This window comes from Erithacus rubecula (assembly GCF_903797595.1).
Source record: "Erithacus rubecula genome assembly, chromosome: 1".
Taxonomy (NCBI): domain Eukaryota; kingdom Metazoa; phylum Chordata; class Aves; order Passeriformes; family Muscicapidae; genus Erithacus; species Erithacus rubecula.
In genome coordinates this window covers 4784258-4800326 of record NC_136658.1, presented here as the reverse complement: position 1 = coordinate 4800326, position 16069 = coordinate 4784258, and the positions used below count along the sequence as shown (strand labels likewise).

The following is a 16069-nucleotide window of genomic DNA, read 5'->3' as shown; positions in this document are numbered from 1 at the left end:
TTGTGCCAAGTACAGAGGGACAATCCCTGCCCTGCTCCCGCTGGCCGCGCTATTCCTGCTCCAGGCCAGGATGCCATCGGCTCCTGGGCACACCTGGCTCAGTTCAGTCGCTGTAACGAGAACCCCAGGAGGGTTCTTCCTTTTCCAGCGGGCCGCCTTCCAGCCACTCTCGCCCAGGCCTGGAAGGTTACACGGGGTGGCTGCGCACACTGACACCCAGGATAGATAACTAAGAACAGAGGGCGAGCAGACACGCACGCAGCGGCGGGCCCGGTGTGGCCGTGCCCTCATGGGGCGGGGCGCGGCCGGCCCCGCCCAGCCCCGCCCCACACGGTTCCCCTGCGCAGCGCCCGCCGGGAGCCGCAGTCCGCGCCCGCCGCTCGTCCCGGCCCGGCTCCAGGCGGGGCTCCGGCCGCGGACTGCGCTTCCCACTGCTCCCCGCGGCGGCGGCGCGGCCGGGCCGGCGGGGCCGCCATGGGCTGGGGGGCCCGGCTGTGGCTGCTGGGCGGCCTGGCCGCCTGGACGCAGCGGCGGCGGGCGGCGGCGGCCGCCGGGCCGGAGGGCGATGAGGGCGGGCGGCGGCAGAATCTGGAGCTGAGGCTGGTGCAGGTGGTGTTCCGGCACGGGGCGCGCACCCCGCTGCGGCCGATCCCGGGGGTAGAGCCGGTGAGCTCGGCGTGGGGCGGGACGGGGCCGGGAGGTGCGGGGGATGCCCCGAGCCCGCTGCGGAGCTCCTGCCTTGTGCCCGCAGCCTGGGGCTTTGGCGTTTAGTCCCCTCCCGAGGCGACACAGAATAGTTTCTGAGGGGAATGTGGAAGCTTGCACCCCGTGCCGCGCTGCAGGCTTGGGTGAGAGTGGCTGGGAAGCTGCCCGGTGGGAAAAGGCCTGGGGGTGCTGCTGGACAGCGAGTGAACCGTGCCAGGTGTGCCCGGGTGGCCAAGGAGGCCAATGGCATCCTGGCCTGGAGCGGCAATAGTGGCCAGCAGGAGCAGCACAGGGATCATCCCTGTCCGGTTCTGGGTTCCTCGGTTCAGAAAGGACATTGAGATGATGGGGCGAGAGCAGAGAAAGGCCACGGACCCGGGGAAGGGTCTGGAGCACAAGTGTTAGGAGAAGCCACCGAGGGAGCTGTTTGGTCTGGAAAAGAGGAAGCTCAGGAGTGACTTTATAACACTCTGCAACTTCTTGAAAGGAGGTTGTAACCAGGTATGAGTCAGGCTTTACTCCCAGGGTAGAACTAGCAGGATGAGAGGAGACAGTCTTTAATGTGTGCCACAGGAAGTTCAGGTTGGATATTAGGAAGAATTTCTTCACAAGAGGGGGATTAGACCCATTGGAATGAGCTGCTCAGGAATCACCATCACTGAAGGTGTTTAAGGAAAGACTGAGGTGGCACTGTGGCCTGGCTGACACAGTGGTGTTCAGTCACAGATTGGGCTTGATGATCTCAGGGGTCTTTTTCCAACCTAACTAATTCTGTGATTCTTTAAAGTGGAACGGAGATAGCATATTAGTGGGTCAGATGACAGCAGAGGGAAAAATTGCTGCAACTTCAGAGAACCCTCAGGGCAGGATGCAGGGATGGGCATCCCAGGGCTTTACACCAAGGCCAATTTCTGCACCTCACAATGGGTGCTCAGCAAAGGAACCACAAGTGATCTGGCTCCCCCAGCTTCTACCGAGGTGGCCTGGGGAGCCAGCAGGGATTAGCTCAGATAGTATCCTACAGCAGCTTTTTGATGTGTAACAAGCAGTATAAATTGTGATTTCCTACAGATTCTTCTTCTATAATGGGAGGAAAGCAAGTATCCTGCACATCAGATAACAAATCCAGAGAGCAGCACTGCTCTGATTTCTCTATGAGCTGTGTGAAGAGATCCCTTTGTCTCCGTGTTGTTTTGTTGGCAAGGGAGCACACAGTAATACTCCAGCTTTAGTTTAATGCTCTTAAAAGTCCTTGGTTTAGTGCCCTTTAAAGTTTTCCACTGAAACACTGTTTGTTTGTTTGTTTGTTTGTTTGTTTGTTTGTTTGTTTTGAAACAGGTAGAATGGCATCCCACTCTTTTAGCTGTGCCTGTTAAGACTAAGTTTGATTATGTGGTGACAGACCTAAATGGAGGACCTCAACCCCGCTCACACTTGGATGAGGAATACAGAAAGACTGTATTTAAGGTTATGTTGTATTTCCTGGTGGGTTCCTCTTTCCTCTGTAGACTTTTTTATTTCCATGGTTCACTGGAGACTTCTCCTTTTCTTTGCTCTTAGGGTGGTGTAGTAGCAGGACAGCTGACGCACGTGGGGATGCAGCAGACATTTGCCCTGGGGGAAAGGCTGAGGAGAAACTATATGGAAGAAGTCAAGTTTCTTTCACCAATATTTAAGCCTGCTGAGGTCTTGTGAGTCTCTCAGTTCCCTCCTGGACCTTCCCTTTCTTCCTACCTCTTAACAAGTGGCCTTGCTCTAGGGTGACTTTGGCTAGCTCATCCTTCATCCCACAGCAAACTGCCTGCCCCTAGGCCTTCATCTTTGCTCAGCCTGCAGAGCCTGGCACTAGAACTCACTCATGACACAAAGCATCCAATTGCCCAGCAGTCCTGAGAGTGATGCCAGGGACAGATTCATCTCACCTGGGCTGAGCCAGTGGCAGTGCTCTTTTATGCAGTTTTGTGGTGCACAAAGACAAACTGGCATTTCTGGAGCACATTTTAACTCACTCTAAGAAGCTGAAGTTCTGAGATGAAGCAATCCCTGCTACTCACATCAGTAATGCTGAGAGCATCTGGCTTAGGATGATACCAGAGAAGTACCAGTTTGTTATCTCCACTATCTCTGACATGCAATTAAAGGACAGTTCAGATTATAGATGTCTACCTAAGATATCAATAGTGACAAAAAATGAGTCCCACCACAGATTTCCAAAGCCACAGTGGAAACAGAACCCTCAGTTCCAGCAAGACCTCCCCAGCTGCAGCCATGTTAACATGAAGGAGAAAGTGCTGCCTCACAAACTGCTTTCTCTCTTTCAGTGTCCGTTCCACTAACATTTTCCGGAATCTGGAGTCCACACGGTGCCTGCTAGCTGGGCTGTACCAACAGCGTAAAGAAGGTTGGGGAGACTTCTGAACACTGCCTTTCCTTGCTTGGTATTCCCTAGATGCACACACCTTCTGCATCCTAACTTCTCTCTGGCTCCTAGCTGTTACTTCTTCCTTGGTTCGTTGCACTTGGCTGCCTTCCCAATTCTCCTGGTCCTGTAGATTTTTTACCAGCTTGTCACTTTTTCCCTCTCTTTGCATATCTTTCTGCTGTTCTTCCAGACCTGCTAACAAGGTTGATGTTAACCCTCTTCAAAATCAGGAAGGCATAAAGTTCACGCATCTGAAAAAGGTTTCTCAGGGAAACCCAAGTATTTTGGATACAAGTTCAGTATCTGGAGTAACTTTCACCTGTATCCTGCAGTTGGTGTCTACTTGTATGTTCTGAAAATATGCTCTGCATTTTAAAGATCTCACATCTGCTTCTTCCATGTTCAGTTCCACAAACAAGTAGAAATTACTTGCCAGAGCTCTTTACACTTCACGACACAGAGACTAATTTTTGGCACTAAGAAAAATGAACACACCACTGGGAAGCTTTATGAGGTGCACAGCAGGTATCCCTGTGGAAATAAATGCACAGAAGCAAGTACAGTGGCTTGTGTTGCAGGTGATAGCTCGAGGGGAATTGCTAGTTGATAACACTGGACTTGAGCACAAAGACTGTGGGAGTGATTATAAGGCAATCTAAAGAAACTAAAGAAACACAGATGCACTCCTGATCACAGAAACTTCATTCTTGTTCCACAGGACCTGTTGTCATTGTCACTGATGAAGCAAGCTCTGAAATGCTCTACCCCAATTACCACAACTGCGAGCGCCTGAAATACTTGACCAGGTAATTGCCAGCAATGCCTTCCCATATGATTTCACTGCTGTTTCATTTCAGCAGTAGTAATTTACAACAGCACAATTTCTTCCCATTTCCCAATTTCTTTCCCTACCACTTACTGTCCTTTGTGAATGGTTGTATAAAATACTTGGTAAGTGGAATTATACACCAGGCAGTGGCAGCAGAAGAAAATAAAATACAGACTTTTCCTTGAAAGACCAGTTTAATTTAGTCTGTGTCTAGCAAACACTCATTACTAGCTAATGTACAGCTAGTCTCTGGCATTGCTGCAGGGCAGAATTAATGTCATCTACATCCCTTAACAAGCCTTTCAAGTGTGAACATATTGGGCCTCCTTTTTATATTCAGCTTCTGGTTTGGGGGTTATTTCAACATTCCCGTCACATTCATACCTTGAAGAAACTGAAATATACTCAGCCTTGACACATTTAATGAAGACTAATGAAGTGAAATAAGGAAGATCCTACACAGAACTTTTGTTCTCATGTTTGCAGAGTCAAGTACTCTGAAATGCCTGTCCCAGGTTTGGGCACAGGGTGGAAAATGAAAAGGAGAGACAGATATATTAAGTTGAGCTACACTGTACATTAGCATACTTTTGTCCAAAATTCAAGAGCTGTCAGAATTCACTTACAAGAGCTGTGAAATGCTTGACCACTATGCAAAGGATTGGTGTAGACATTGGTGAGGTGACAGCCCCCAGAAGCAGCATATTCAGCCTCCTTGAGTAACATTGCCTGTCCAAAAAAGGACTAAATCAGCATAAAGATGCAAATGACTTCTAACAAAGCAAAAGGTGGATTTAAGCTACAAGCAAGTATCTAGGTGTTTCCCATTTCCCACAACATACAGCAATCAGTTCAAAGCTTCTGCCCTTCTTTCATGAGGCAGTTAAAGGCTACTCCCTGAAGACATAGACCTGTACTGTTCCCGTATGACCAGATCTGTTAGCTGATACACAGCCCTTGCTTCTGGGAAGCAGTTCTGGGGTGTTCACATCTCATCTAATTTTTCCTCCTACCTTTGTGAGAGCAGAGAGGCAACTCTGATCCTTGAAATCTGGATACAGCATCTGTCCTTTTTGTGGCTCAGACTCCCAACATCAGGATTCCCTAAGTATGCTGCAATGCTTCTCTTCTACCCCTCACTGATGTGGGACAACTCCACTGGGCTGGATGATGAGAAAAACAAAAGATAGAAAGCCTGGTGTGTGAAAAATTTTTTGTATTCTAAATTCCTTTACAGGACTAGGTCGGAGAATGCCAAGCAGCAGCCGGGTATCTCAGATGACTTGAAAAAAATTAAACAGAGGATGGGTATTGATGATGAGGAGTCTGTGGATTTCTTTGTCCTCCTCGATAACATTTTTGCTGAACGGGTGAGCTGAGCTCTTCTCTTGCACTGTCACAGAAAAAACATCCCCTTACCATGCACATGAAGGAAATCACAGTGCCAACACCCACAGATACTACTGTGTACTCCAGTACCTTTCTATGCAACCCAGAATGCTTATGGAAATAGCATGGCCTTTAAAAAAGGAAGGGTCAGCCTTGCAGTAGGATGGATAAAGACTTGTCTCCAGTATTTTTGTTCTTGAAATCCAGTATTTCTTTCAAGTATAATGTAGAGATAAGAGAGGCATTGGGCCTTGCTTACCCATTACAAAGTGCTTTCCCTCTTTTGGCACTCAGCATCTAATAGTCATTTTAATCCCAGTTCCACCACACTACCTGTGAGCCAGACTGCTTCTGCTATTGGAAGGAAGTTGAGCACACTTTTACCCCTCCTTAGTACCTCTTTTTTGCTGGAGCTAATGGTAACTGGTCTGTCAGCTGAATGGCTCAATGTGTTACACTCTCCATAGATCTGGATCCTAAAGAACATCCATCCTTTTGGTATACAGAGAAGTGTTTTTGAAACCATCCTAAAAATCCTCACATGAATATCATAGTCCTTTTGGTACACAGAGCAAGTCTGTATGTTTAAAACCATCCTAAAAATCCTCACGTGATTGTCAATACAATACTGTGGTACAAATGGTGAGGCATGAGCAGCTGTTTTCTTTGGGCAGCCATCCATGTGTCTTCAGGGTGAGTTCAGAAAGGGTCAAATCTTACCATTCTGCTGCATCTCCTCATTCCAGGTGCACAATATGCCAAGCTGCCCCGTGCTGAAGAGCTTCCAGCACACAGTGGAGCGCCGATCTGTTGACTCCATGGTTTTCCTTCTGGAAGACAGGTGATTGCCTGTGTCCATGCCTCTGGCCTCAGGGGCTGTCTTACCTGGGATGGATGTGCTAAACCAGCTTACTTCAGCAGACAGAAATGCTTTCCCATCTGCTGCATTCCCCCACCAGAGCCCACTCATGAGGTTTGTGCCTCAGCCATCTCAGTGTAAAGTTCAGTGCCTTGAGTCAGTACCGTGAGCTAGGAAAAAGGAGTGCACACTGAGACCAGGATGTTTTGTTGATGCTCATGGAGAGAGGGTGATCTGCCAGGAGCAGCAGTAAGCCACTGAGGTAGGCAGTGAAGGCCCAGCTGCCACAGGGGTTTAAGTGAACCAGTGGTAAAAGAAGAAGAAGAGATGCTCCCAGCCCATGCCCTAAGGCTGCCCATGTAGTTGCACAAGTACAGTACAAATTCCAGCCTGGGAAGCTTATCCAGGGATGGCACCTGCACAGCTCAGCTGAGAAGTGCTGGCGCTAGCGGAAAAAGTGATGCCAGGTCCTGCACACATGTAACCACTTGCAAAGAGAAGCTGCTGCTACATGCAGCTAATTACCTCCTCCACTGTTGTTTGTAAAGGCTTGCTGAGTTGCTAGCCTAGCAGTCATTTTCCTTGTAGATTTGTTTGCAGCTGCCACATTCACCAGCTCTTCTCAGGTGGTAGTATAGGACTGTCCTTTCTTCACCACATATTAGAGATCTCAGGTAGTGAAAGACTGATTTACCCCATTCCCACAACACCCAGGACAGTTAGTCACACTCATCTTCCACTTCCACTGATGTATTCATTAGGTAGAAGGAGTTTCTTCCTACTAGATATTGTATAAAGATCATCTATTTGTCTAATAAGAGGACAAAAGCTGCTTTTTAAATATAGCAACCACTTTCCTGAATCCTACCCCTCCTCACAGAAGACCCCAACCACTTCAGCTGCTGTTTTGCGGCAGTCATCTTCCCTAGCTGAAATCCAGGCACTCAAAAACCTTACCAGGGAAACAAAGTAACCTAGAGAACAATCCAAGAGTTTCTAGATTGCTATTTACATGGCCACACTTCAGGAGACTGCTTGTTAATACCTCTCCCCTCCCATTCTGCAGTCACATTAGAGTGGTGACTGCACAGCAGCTGAACTGAAAGCTGGCTATATTAATTGCATTTATTAGTTTGTAGCTACATCAATGCAGATTATCAAATCATAAGAGAGAAGCAGGTTTTCAAATTTTCATGTATAATTTTGTGAAAGTTTTAAAACTAGTAAATTTATTTCTGCTTCTTTTCTAGAGAAATTCTTCAGATGAATGTTGGCCTCCTGCTCAATACATTACAGGAGAACATTAAAGCAGCAATAAATCCCTCAAATCCAGCTGAAAAGGCCAGGTACAGCACACACTCCTGTAATCATTATAAATTGATGTCAGTGTGAAAATCTAGTTCAGAAAGACATTGAATGTGTGGGATAAATAGGAATGCTCATCTGCTGGAAAAAGCATGATTGCTACTGCCTATCCATGGAGGAACACAGCTGACATTCCAGGTCTGTTCTTTTCCAGAAAGCTCTACCTCTATGCTTCTCATGACTCCACTCTTATTCCTCTCCTGCTGGCACTGGGCACCTTTGATCACAAGTGGCCACCTTATGCTGCTGATGTGACCCTGGAACTGTATCAGCACCGGCACTCCAAGGAATGGTTTGTGCGCGTGTCTTACCGTGGAGAGGTGAGATCCCATGGGAACCCCCTGCTGCAAATCTTGGGCATGCAGCAGAAAAAGGGCTTTGACAGTGCACAATACCTGTGATTCTGTCTCTTTGCCTTGCAGGAGCAAGTGGTGAAAGGCTGTAAAGCAGGTCTCTGCCCACTTGAAGAATTTCTGGAAGTTGTTTCACAGTACTCAGTCACTCCAAAGGAGTACAATAAGCTGTGCAGGAATCAGAAAACAGGCTATTGTTGAAGCTATCTTAAATTAAAATTAGTTTATTGTCACAATCTTTGACTATTTTTCTTTATGTCTTTGCCAGCCTTCTCTATTCCAAAGGAATTTTAGATGAGGGGACATTTTCCTGCCAGACACAGAGTGGCTGGCACAGTGTCACTCTACACTGTTAGCATCAGGCTGAAAGAAGCCACGTGACAGAATGGCACAAGTTTACTTCTGAGGTGACCACACAAAAGCAGGGAGAGGCTGAAAACAGCAAAGGCAAGAACAGACCATTTTAAATTGTCAATCTGCATTAGGAATAAAAGACACAACCTCTTCCTCATATGCTGGAGTGTGGGATGAAGCCCAGCTTGCTCTGTGCTACCAGACTTGAAAGCTTTGACATAACATTGATTTTATGTTTGGTAAAATGCAGAAGCCATTGTGCCTTTCCTTTTCTTTTGGCATGTTGGAGGGCTGCTCTCTGCAGACAGATAAGCCTCCCTAATTGTATAGCATTTAGCTATCCCTTCTTGAGGGCATTTTCATGCAGAGAAAATATCTCCAAAGGGACAGAAAGCCTTCAGACCTCTTCCCTGCACTCCTCTAATTATGGAAATTCTGCCATGAACAACCACAGTGGGCCAAGTACAAGAACAAATAATCTTGGTGACTTCTGCTTAACGTGCTTTAAACAAGAAAGTCTGGGGAGCTGCTATCAACTTCAGCTTTGGGCAGCAGTGATCTATTTTGGACTTGCTGAAAGAGGAATAGAGCACTAGCCAACAGCAGTACTTCTGGCTGAGATGTCAGTATTTCCTAAGCAAGACAGCACTAGGAATCACAATGTTGCCAAAGTCATAGAATCATGGAATGGTTTGGGTTGGAAGGGACCTTAAAGATCATATAGTTCCAACTCCTGGCTCTCAGTGAGTTCTCCCAGACTGGTCTCATGTCTGGGATTCCCCTAACCCTGCAGCACCATGTACTGGGACTTGTTGAACCTAACTAGGTCCTCACAGACTCACTTCTCAAGTTTGTCCAGGTCCTTCTCTTGTGTCAACAGCACCACTTGACTTCATGTCCTCTGCAAACTTGCTGAGGGTGCACTCAATCTATTTCATTGAAAAGATCTCCACTTTTCAATAAGAAAATAAAACACGATCCCTATTTTCTTTGGGATAAAATAGGTTAAAATAGAGGTTAAAATAGGGGACCATTTATTAAAATGGCCCTGCAATTTAAGTTCTGTGTTACCTTTTCTCACATTGTGAAAAAACAGCTTAATGTAAGTCTTTGACAGATATGTGATGGAGGCACTACAGCACCTTTTCCCTGGAAAGAATAAGTTGGATTTACCTCTACTCTTTCATTAACCTGCCCCCACCACAATTGCATGTTGACACCATGCACAGTGAACAGAATAGTTTGAATACTAAATACATTGCTGGAGGTCTCACTGAACTGCTATTAGAAGCTGTCAAAAAAACAAACAAAACATTGTTATTTCCCATCAAGTTTTTATACAGCCTAAGGCCATAATGCCACTGTATAAAAATCAATGTCTATCCCACAGAACAGTGTGTTCTGCTCTAATCAAGCTCTCTCCTATATACAGTTTCAAGTTTTTGGGGAACATTGATGAAAATATTAGGTCTATGATTACAAGTTAGTTGTGAGGCATGGACTGCTTGGAAAAAGACATCAGGAGCTTTGGCCATACAAAGGGGGAATTCAAATACCTACTCATAAAGAATAACTAGGAGCATCCCCAACAAAAGTGACCAGCAGCCAGGTTAAAAATTGCAACACAGCCACAAGCCAGAGCACTGAGGAGCACAAGTTGTTCTAGAGCAGGTAAGATTGTTACAGAGCATTGGTTTTGCACAATTAAGATCCTCCTATCACTGTAGGCAGGGTAACACAAATTTCAGTAACAGCACAAGGCCTCAGAAAAGCAGGCCAGCTTCTTGGCAGTGACTTGGAGGAAGACACCCCACTGGGAACAGGTTATTTCACTGTCTCTTGCAGGGTTTCTGCAGGGCCCCTTTGCCCTGTTCTAGCCTTATCCTTCCCCCCAGTGTGGAAGTGGTTGGTCCATCCCACTGAGCATTTCCACTGTACTTGTGGCCCACAGGATGAAGGAGGAGTTATTTCTGACCACAACTAGTGTAAATTATCATCTCAGTAGAGGATTGGTTGGACAGTAGAAGAGTTTTAATACTAAAGGACACAGGTAAGTGGGAGCTACTGTATTGAAAACACAGCACAGAAGAGCTGAGGCATTTCTGGGAATGTGGAATAAAAATTCCCAGAAATCAACAATTTTCCAGTATCCCAAACAAAAGAGCATCACTTTGTTTCCTGTGTCATTAACTATTTTTAGATTAAGAATTACTACCAATTGACAAAGTGAAGTACATGTTAGTAAATAGAGGCCTATATCAAACATGGATAATTTTTGCATGAGAAGTGTCACATTAGGGAACAGATTTCAGTCTGACAAGGCTGCACAAGGAAAGCATTCACTCATTTATGAGTGCAGAAGGACACAACCATTAAAATGTAGCCTGTCCTGCCACCTGAGTGAAAACCAGCATAGCAGAGAACACACAAAGCATCACAAAATTAAGCCCTACATATACCATATTTGTTATAGTCCCAACACCCTGGAGGAACAAAAAATGCTGTGTTTCAACTTGCCCTCAGGAAGATTTGGGCACCCACATCTACTCTGAGTCAGGACATGTGTATTATACTAGAAGCAGTACCAGCATTCAAATCCCAAGACTGATGCAAATCATATCTCCACACACTGCTGTGTCTTCCAAAATGTGATCCATCAGACACCCCAAGGATGTCAGGACTAAACTCCTAAGGCTGGCTGCTTGCTGTCATCTTCTTTGGCAGATTAGCTAGCCCATGATACAGGTAGAAATCTTGAGTTTATTTGGACGGTGTTTAAAACTGCTTAAAACTTCACAGATGACCTGAGTGCAAGTCTACTAATTTAAACCAAACAGATTTCAAATATTTGAAACTTTTGATTTAGCAGGCACATTACTTCACATTTCAGAAGTTCACCATCTGCTGGGTTTACCTTTTAAGTCTCTCCACACTCCGGCTGCGCAGCCATCTGGGATGAGATAATTTGAACAGCAGACTGTTTCCTCCCATGTTACTAGAGAGGAAGAGCAACCAAGCATGTATGAATAAAGTCTATTTCATTCTTTCAAACAAAGGTGGAGGAGGATGATTTGAAAATTTAAAAAAAAAAAAAAAAGGGGGGCGGGGAGGGGAGGAAAACTAAAAATGGCAACCCACTTTCCATCTTCAACTGTACCATGACTACCAAAGCTGAGTCACAGTTACTATTGATAAGCAGGAGGGAGCAGAGCCTGACTTACAGATCCTCAGGTGAATCTGCAAGGCTGACAGCTAGAAAGCTTTTCCATTTGCAAAGCAAAAAGGGAAGAAGTAGAATCAGAGCAAAACAAAGAAGTTAATCTAAGCACATCTATGGAGTTATTCTCACAACTAGAGCCAGCTAAGACCTTAGCAACTCTTGCTCGTCTGCTAATGCAAACAGAGTGCACCTATGCAAACATGTAAGTGCACCTATGTGGACTCAGGAGAATCCACATCTTCTGCACTTTCCATAGGAAAAATCTCATTAAGGTACCAAATGCCAGCATCAGAAGTTAAGACAGGCACAGAAGGAACTTTAATTATACAGCATGCTTAAAATGTACCCTCTTGCTGTTCAGTGGCTTTGAAACAGTGAATTCCCTGTGCTAATTTTCCTAGAAAAAGTCACAGCCAACTCAAATCCTTTGCTATGCAAAATCTCAACAGGCATAGCAGGACTAAGAGGCACTAAGACAGTTTAAAAAAAATCCCAAAACCTCCTGCTCATTTCTATGTCGATCAAGAACTTTGCTTTGTTCAACAAGGTAAAAAGAGTCAGGAGTGATGGCAGAAGTGGCAACACTTAATAAGGTTGCATTGTGACAATTCCCATGCAAGGTCCTCAGAAGGGAGCTGTGCAACCACTTAAAGAAGAGGTAATTCCTCTCTACAGAAATAACACTTACTGTGTCATTGTCAGCCCTTTTAAAATCTTGACAAGCCCGCGCTTCACGCTGCCTGTCTTGTCAGAGGGAAGCACCACAACAGACATCCTACACTTTGTCAAAAGAGTAATTCTCACCCAAAATCATTGTAAATTTGCATGACAGCACAAAGGTGAATTTGGAAGCAGACAACAGAAGGCTCCAGGCTTGCGTGCCTCCAACAGTGCACGGCTTCATTCATTTCATAACACCAGCAACAAAAGTTTAGTAGATCAGCCACCATGAGGAATTCTTCTTCCACCTGTTAAGGATCAGTTAACTCTAAAAAATTCTCACACACAAGCATGTTAAAAATATTAATTCTCCACATGAATTTTCACACTAATGGCCAGCCCTCTGAGGAAACTACTCATTGAAATAATTTTAAGTAGCAGTAAGTGGAAGGAAGAACAGATAACACACTCCATATCCAGTGCTGGGGGACCAGAGAACAGCCAGCCACAGAGCCCTGGCCTACAGATCCATATCTGGCTTATGCTGGTATTCTCCAGGAGCAGGGCTCAACTCCCAATTCATGTTTTGTCATCCAGCCTTTCGCTCCTCATAGGCAAGACCATAAAACCTCCTTGCTGAAATCCTCTCAAAAGGCAAGTTTGAAAAGACAGGGGATTAGGAAGCAATCGATGAGAACTGTGGCGAAGCAACAATTTTCTCAGCAGGGCTGTCTTGATAAAAATCTGCTCACTGACAATTTCTCTCTCACCTTTGTTATTACAGTTCTTCCATTCCCCACCATCTCAAGCTCTCAGTGCTGGCAGTCAGAGATCTGACCCAACCCAGAGTCCCCAGAGAGGGACACAATCCCAGTGCCTCGGCAGACTGACACTGCTGCTCAGGGGGAGCTCAAACCCATGCACCTTGCAGTGCTGCACAGACTCTCCAGGAGGAAGTGACAGAGACAAGTTTCATCTGTTCCTTGACCCTCAACAAATTGAGGAAGCCTCTAAGTACCACTCCTAGAGTGTTCTGAAATAAGACCTCACTCCAAGGGAACACATGCTCAGTTCAGGATTAACAGAATTGCCTCAAAAGGAGCACACAGCTGTCTATTGACCAGACTTTTAGGAGCTGCCAAAGTTTACACCACCTGGCCTCTAGCCTGGTGGTGATCATCACAAGGAAGAGCAAACAGTCATCTGGCCAGCTGTTTGATGCACACAGAAACAACTGGACTGGATAAAGGAGACAGTTCATTTTTGTAAGAAACAATATATTTTATTTTTCTGACACCACAGCCCTGGCGAGTGGTTTTGTACCAAATTTAATGGAGGTTACACAGAACGTTTTACGCTGGGGAGGAAAAAAAAAAAATAACCACAAAAAAAAATTCTGGATAACTTTTAGTGTCTGTTCCACTCCCACATTAATAAAATCACTTGGGGTTTCTAAGAAAAGGAGAATAGGAAACAGTGAGAGAGACTACTGTAGGATGTAACAGTGTCCAAGTCCAGCCCCTTCCTGAAAGTGGGAAGAGTCCCCACGTGAGGAGAGGCTCTCCTAGATTTACTCCTCAAAATAACACAATGTATTGCAGCTGCCATAGGAGGAGACAGAAGGGGATGGAGAGAGAGAGAAGCCTATTTAATAAAGAGTGGGAGGGAGAGACAGAAGGTGCTGGACAGCACGCCATAATTTGAAAAATATGTCCTTAACTTATTATTTATTTCTTTTAAAAGATTCCCCTCACTGAACTTAAGTTCCTTTTTGTGCTTTTCATTAATACTCTGCTCTGAGGTCGTAGTTTGGTTTTTCTATACATTGGAGTTGAAGGAAAATAGTCCGAAGTTCTGAAGATGGATTCTCCACCTAAAGTAAACAGCCTAGAATCCCATTCTCCTCTCACCCCAAAGACTAAAGTCTCTGCTAAAATCCCTTTTACAATATAGTACAGTACACAAAAAACCCCAAAAATAACCGAGAGTCCTGGGAGAAGCCAGTCCGAAGGACGTAAACATACAGAGAATGGTGCAACTTGTGACAAATGGCAATTCTCAAAATACAGCTACAGATTCTCAAAGCAGGTGCCGTCACGGGATACCCAAGTCCACAAAAATAATTTTTAAAAAATAAATCTTAAAAAAAAAACAACCTGTTAAAATGAATTTTTTTTTTCTTTTTTTTCAGGTAATTCCATACATTCGAGATTTCCCAAAGCGTCCTCTGGTCTCTGTTTCACCTATTGCATGGCCAAACTGTACTCCTGAAGCTCCCAAAAAAGCCCTCAGGACTCGGAATCTCATCTTGACAAGGATCAGAACATCCAGTCTTAATGGTAGCAGCTTAAAACATCATGTTCCCTGGGTTTCCAGGGCCTTGGCTAAATCCTCCCATGCCAACATCAGCAGCCATACCTCGGGGCCTCATCTGGGGGGGAATCATGATGTTTTGTTGGGGTGCCATCATGCCCTGCATCGACATCATCATGCCGGGTGACCCCACGGGGCCCGGGTGGCTGTAGAGCCCGGCGGGGGCGCGGTCCTTGCCCGGGATCATGCCCACAGCGGCCACGGGGTTGCTCATGAGGGCGGGCTGGCCGGGCATGGCGGGCTGTGCTGGTGACATCATGCGGTGGTGCGGGGCCATCATGCCCTGCTGCAGGAAGGCCGGCGGCCTCATGGGGTTGTGGCCGGGCATGGCCGGAGCCGTGCCCAGCGGGATATCCGGAGTTCCCACCGGCCCGGGGCCCCCCATGCCGGGCAGCGTCAGTCCCATGCGCGGGGGCTGCTCGCCGATCATGCCCTGCATGTGGGAGAAGCCGGGCCCGGGGCCCTGCGGCTGCTTGCGGCCCGGCACCTCCCCGCGAGGGAAATACTGTAGCGTCTGGCTGGGCTTCTCCGACGGGATGATCCTGGACAGGTCGAACTCGGGTATTCCCGTGGCTCCGGGACGGATCACCTCCTGCAGCTCCGGGTCGGTGAAAACCGAAGGCATGTTGTTTCCCAGAACCGTGAAGGAGTCTGGACCGCCAGGGCCTCCAGTCTTGCAAAGTGCTGGATCTGTCGAACTTTGGGGCAGGTTGGTAGGACGCCCCAGAGGTCCCTCTCCGTGGAAGCCCATTCCCGCTGGGAAGTTGCCTTGTCCGCCGCTGGGCCCGTTGTGTGGAAATGGCACCTGCTGTGGAGGGGACTGTACGGGAGGGAACCCCTGCGGGAAGCCCAGGCGTCCTTGAGGTACCATTGGAGACTCCTGGGAGCCATGCCCCATCATTGGGTTGTGTGACATCAGGCCGGGTCCCACGGGGACCCCGTGAGGAGGTATATTGGGTCCCATAGCATTTGGAGAGGGCATCTGGTTGTTATGGGAAAGAGGCTGGGTCATTCCCATTGGGCTAAGGGTTGGCATTGGACCCACTGGGTTTGGACCTGAAATTCGAGGATTCTGAGAATTAATGCCCATTCCTAGGGAAGAAACAAGGAATCGCATTTAGACAGCAACCAGTAAGAGTCAATAAAGCTATCAGAGAGCTTTCTGCAAGGCTACCAAGTCCACACACACAAGAAAACAAAGCCAGTAAAAAAGACATCAGCAGTGGCTCTGAAAAGTGTTATTTTAGCAGAAACTTGATGTCACTCGAACAGCCACCTCCCTAAGCTTGTCACTGCCCTATCAAGCAGTGACTAAAGCCTGCTCCATAAGAAGGATTTCAACCCAAACCATACTTTTACCACCTCCCTGGCAGTCTGATGACACCAGCAGTAACAAATATGTCTGTGACAGATTATCAGCATATGGACACTTGTCCACTGGGAAGTGACCAGAACTCCTTTCAAAACTCAGCAGTAATAAATCAGGTAACCCTCATAAGACTAAGAGGCAGCGATCAATGAGGTTAATGAGTTGCCATCA

General features: G+C 46.5%; 2 protein-coding genes and 1 long non-coding RNA gene across 14 annotated transcripts in view; 1 reads left to right on the top strand and 2 right to left on the bottom strand.

Moving 5' to 3' along the window:
• The first annotated feature begins 355 nt into the window (after nucleotides 1-355).
• ACP6 (acid phosphatase 6, lysophosphatidic) lies at nucleotides 356-8158 on the top strand. Of its 2 annotated transcripts, XM_079308710.1 has the most exons (10): nucleotides 356-666; nucleotides 2044-2172; nucleotides 2266-2396; nucleotides 3027-3106; nucleotides 3846-3933; nucleotides 5194-5326; nucleotides 6092-6186; nucleotides 7455-7550; nucleotides 7724-7889; nucleotides 7992-8158. In XM_079308710.1, the coding sequence occupies exons 1-10, from the start codon at nucleotides 475-477 to the stop codon at nucleotides 8121-8123; spliced, it is 1242 nt and encodes a 413-aa protein (XP_079164836.1). In that variant the 5' UTR covers nucleotides 356-474; the 3' UTR covers nucleotides 8124-8158. The 2 variants fall into 2 exon arrangements, with proteins under 2 accessions (XP_079164836.1, XP_079164837.1); XM_079308711.1 differs by lacking the exons at nucleotides 356-666; nucleotides 2044-2172; nucleotides 3027-3106.
• A 118-nt stretch (nucleotides 8159-8276) lies between these two features.
• LOC306803496 lies at nucleotides 8277-10927 on the bottom strand. Its single transcript, XR_013774635.1, has 3 exons — nucleotides 10226-10927; nucleotides 8870-8909; nucleotides 8277-8805 (listed from the first exon to the last, which is right to left on the bottom strand). It is a non-coding gene; the product is annotated as an uncharacterized lncRNA (long non-coding RNA).
• A 2485-nt stretch (nucleotides 10928-13412) lies between these two features.
• BCL9 (BCL9 transcription coactivator) overlaps nucleotides 13413-16069 on the bottom strand; it is a 57311-nt gene continuing 54654 nt past the window's right edge. For 10 of the 11 annotated variants that reach the window (XM_079308411.1, XM_079308416.1, XM_079308407.1 and 7 more), the window contains one exon: nucleotides 13413-15621. In XM_079308411.1, the coding sequence (XP_079164537.1) occupies nucleotides 14504-15621 (1118 nt within the window). In that variant the 3' untranslated portion in view covers nucleotides 13413-14503. The remainder of the gene's footprint in view (nucleotides 15622-16069) is intronic. The other variant, XM_079308408.1, reaches the window with a different exon arrangement.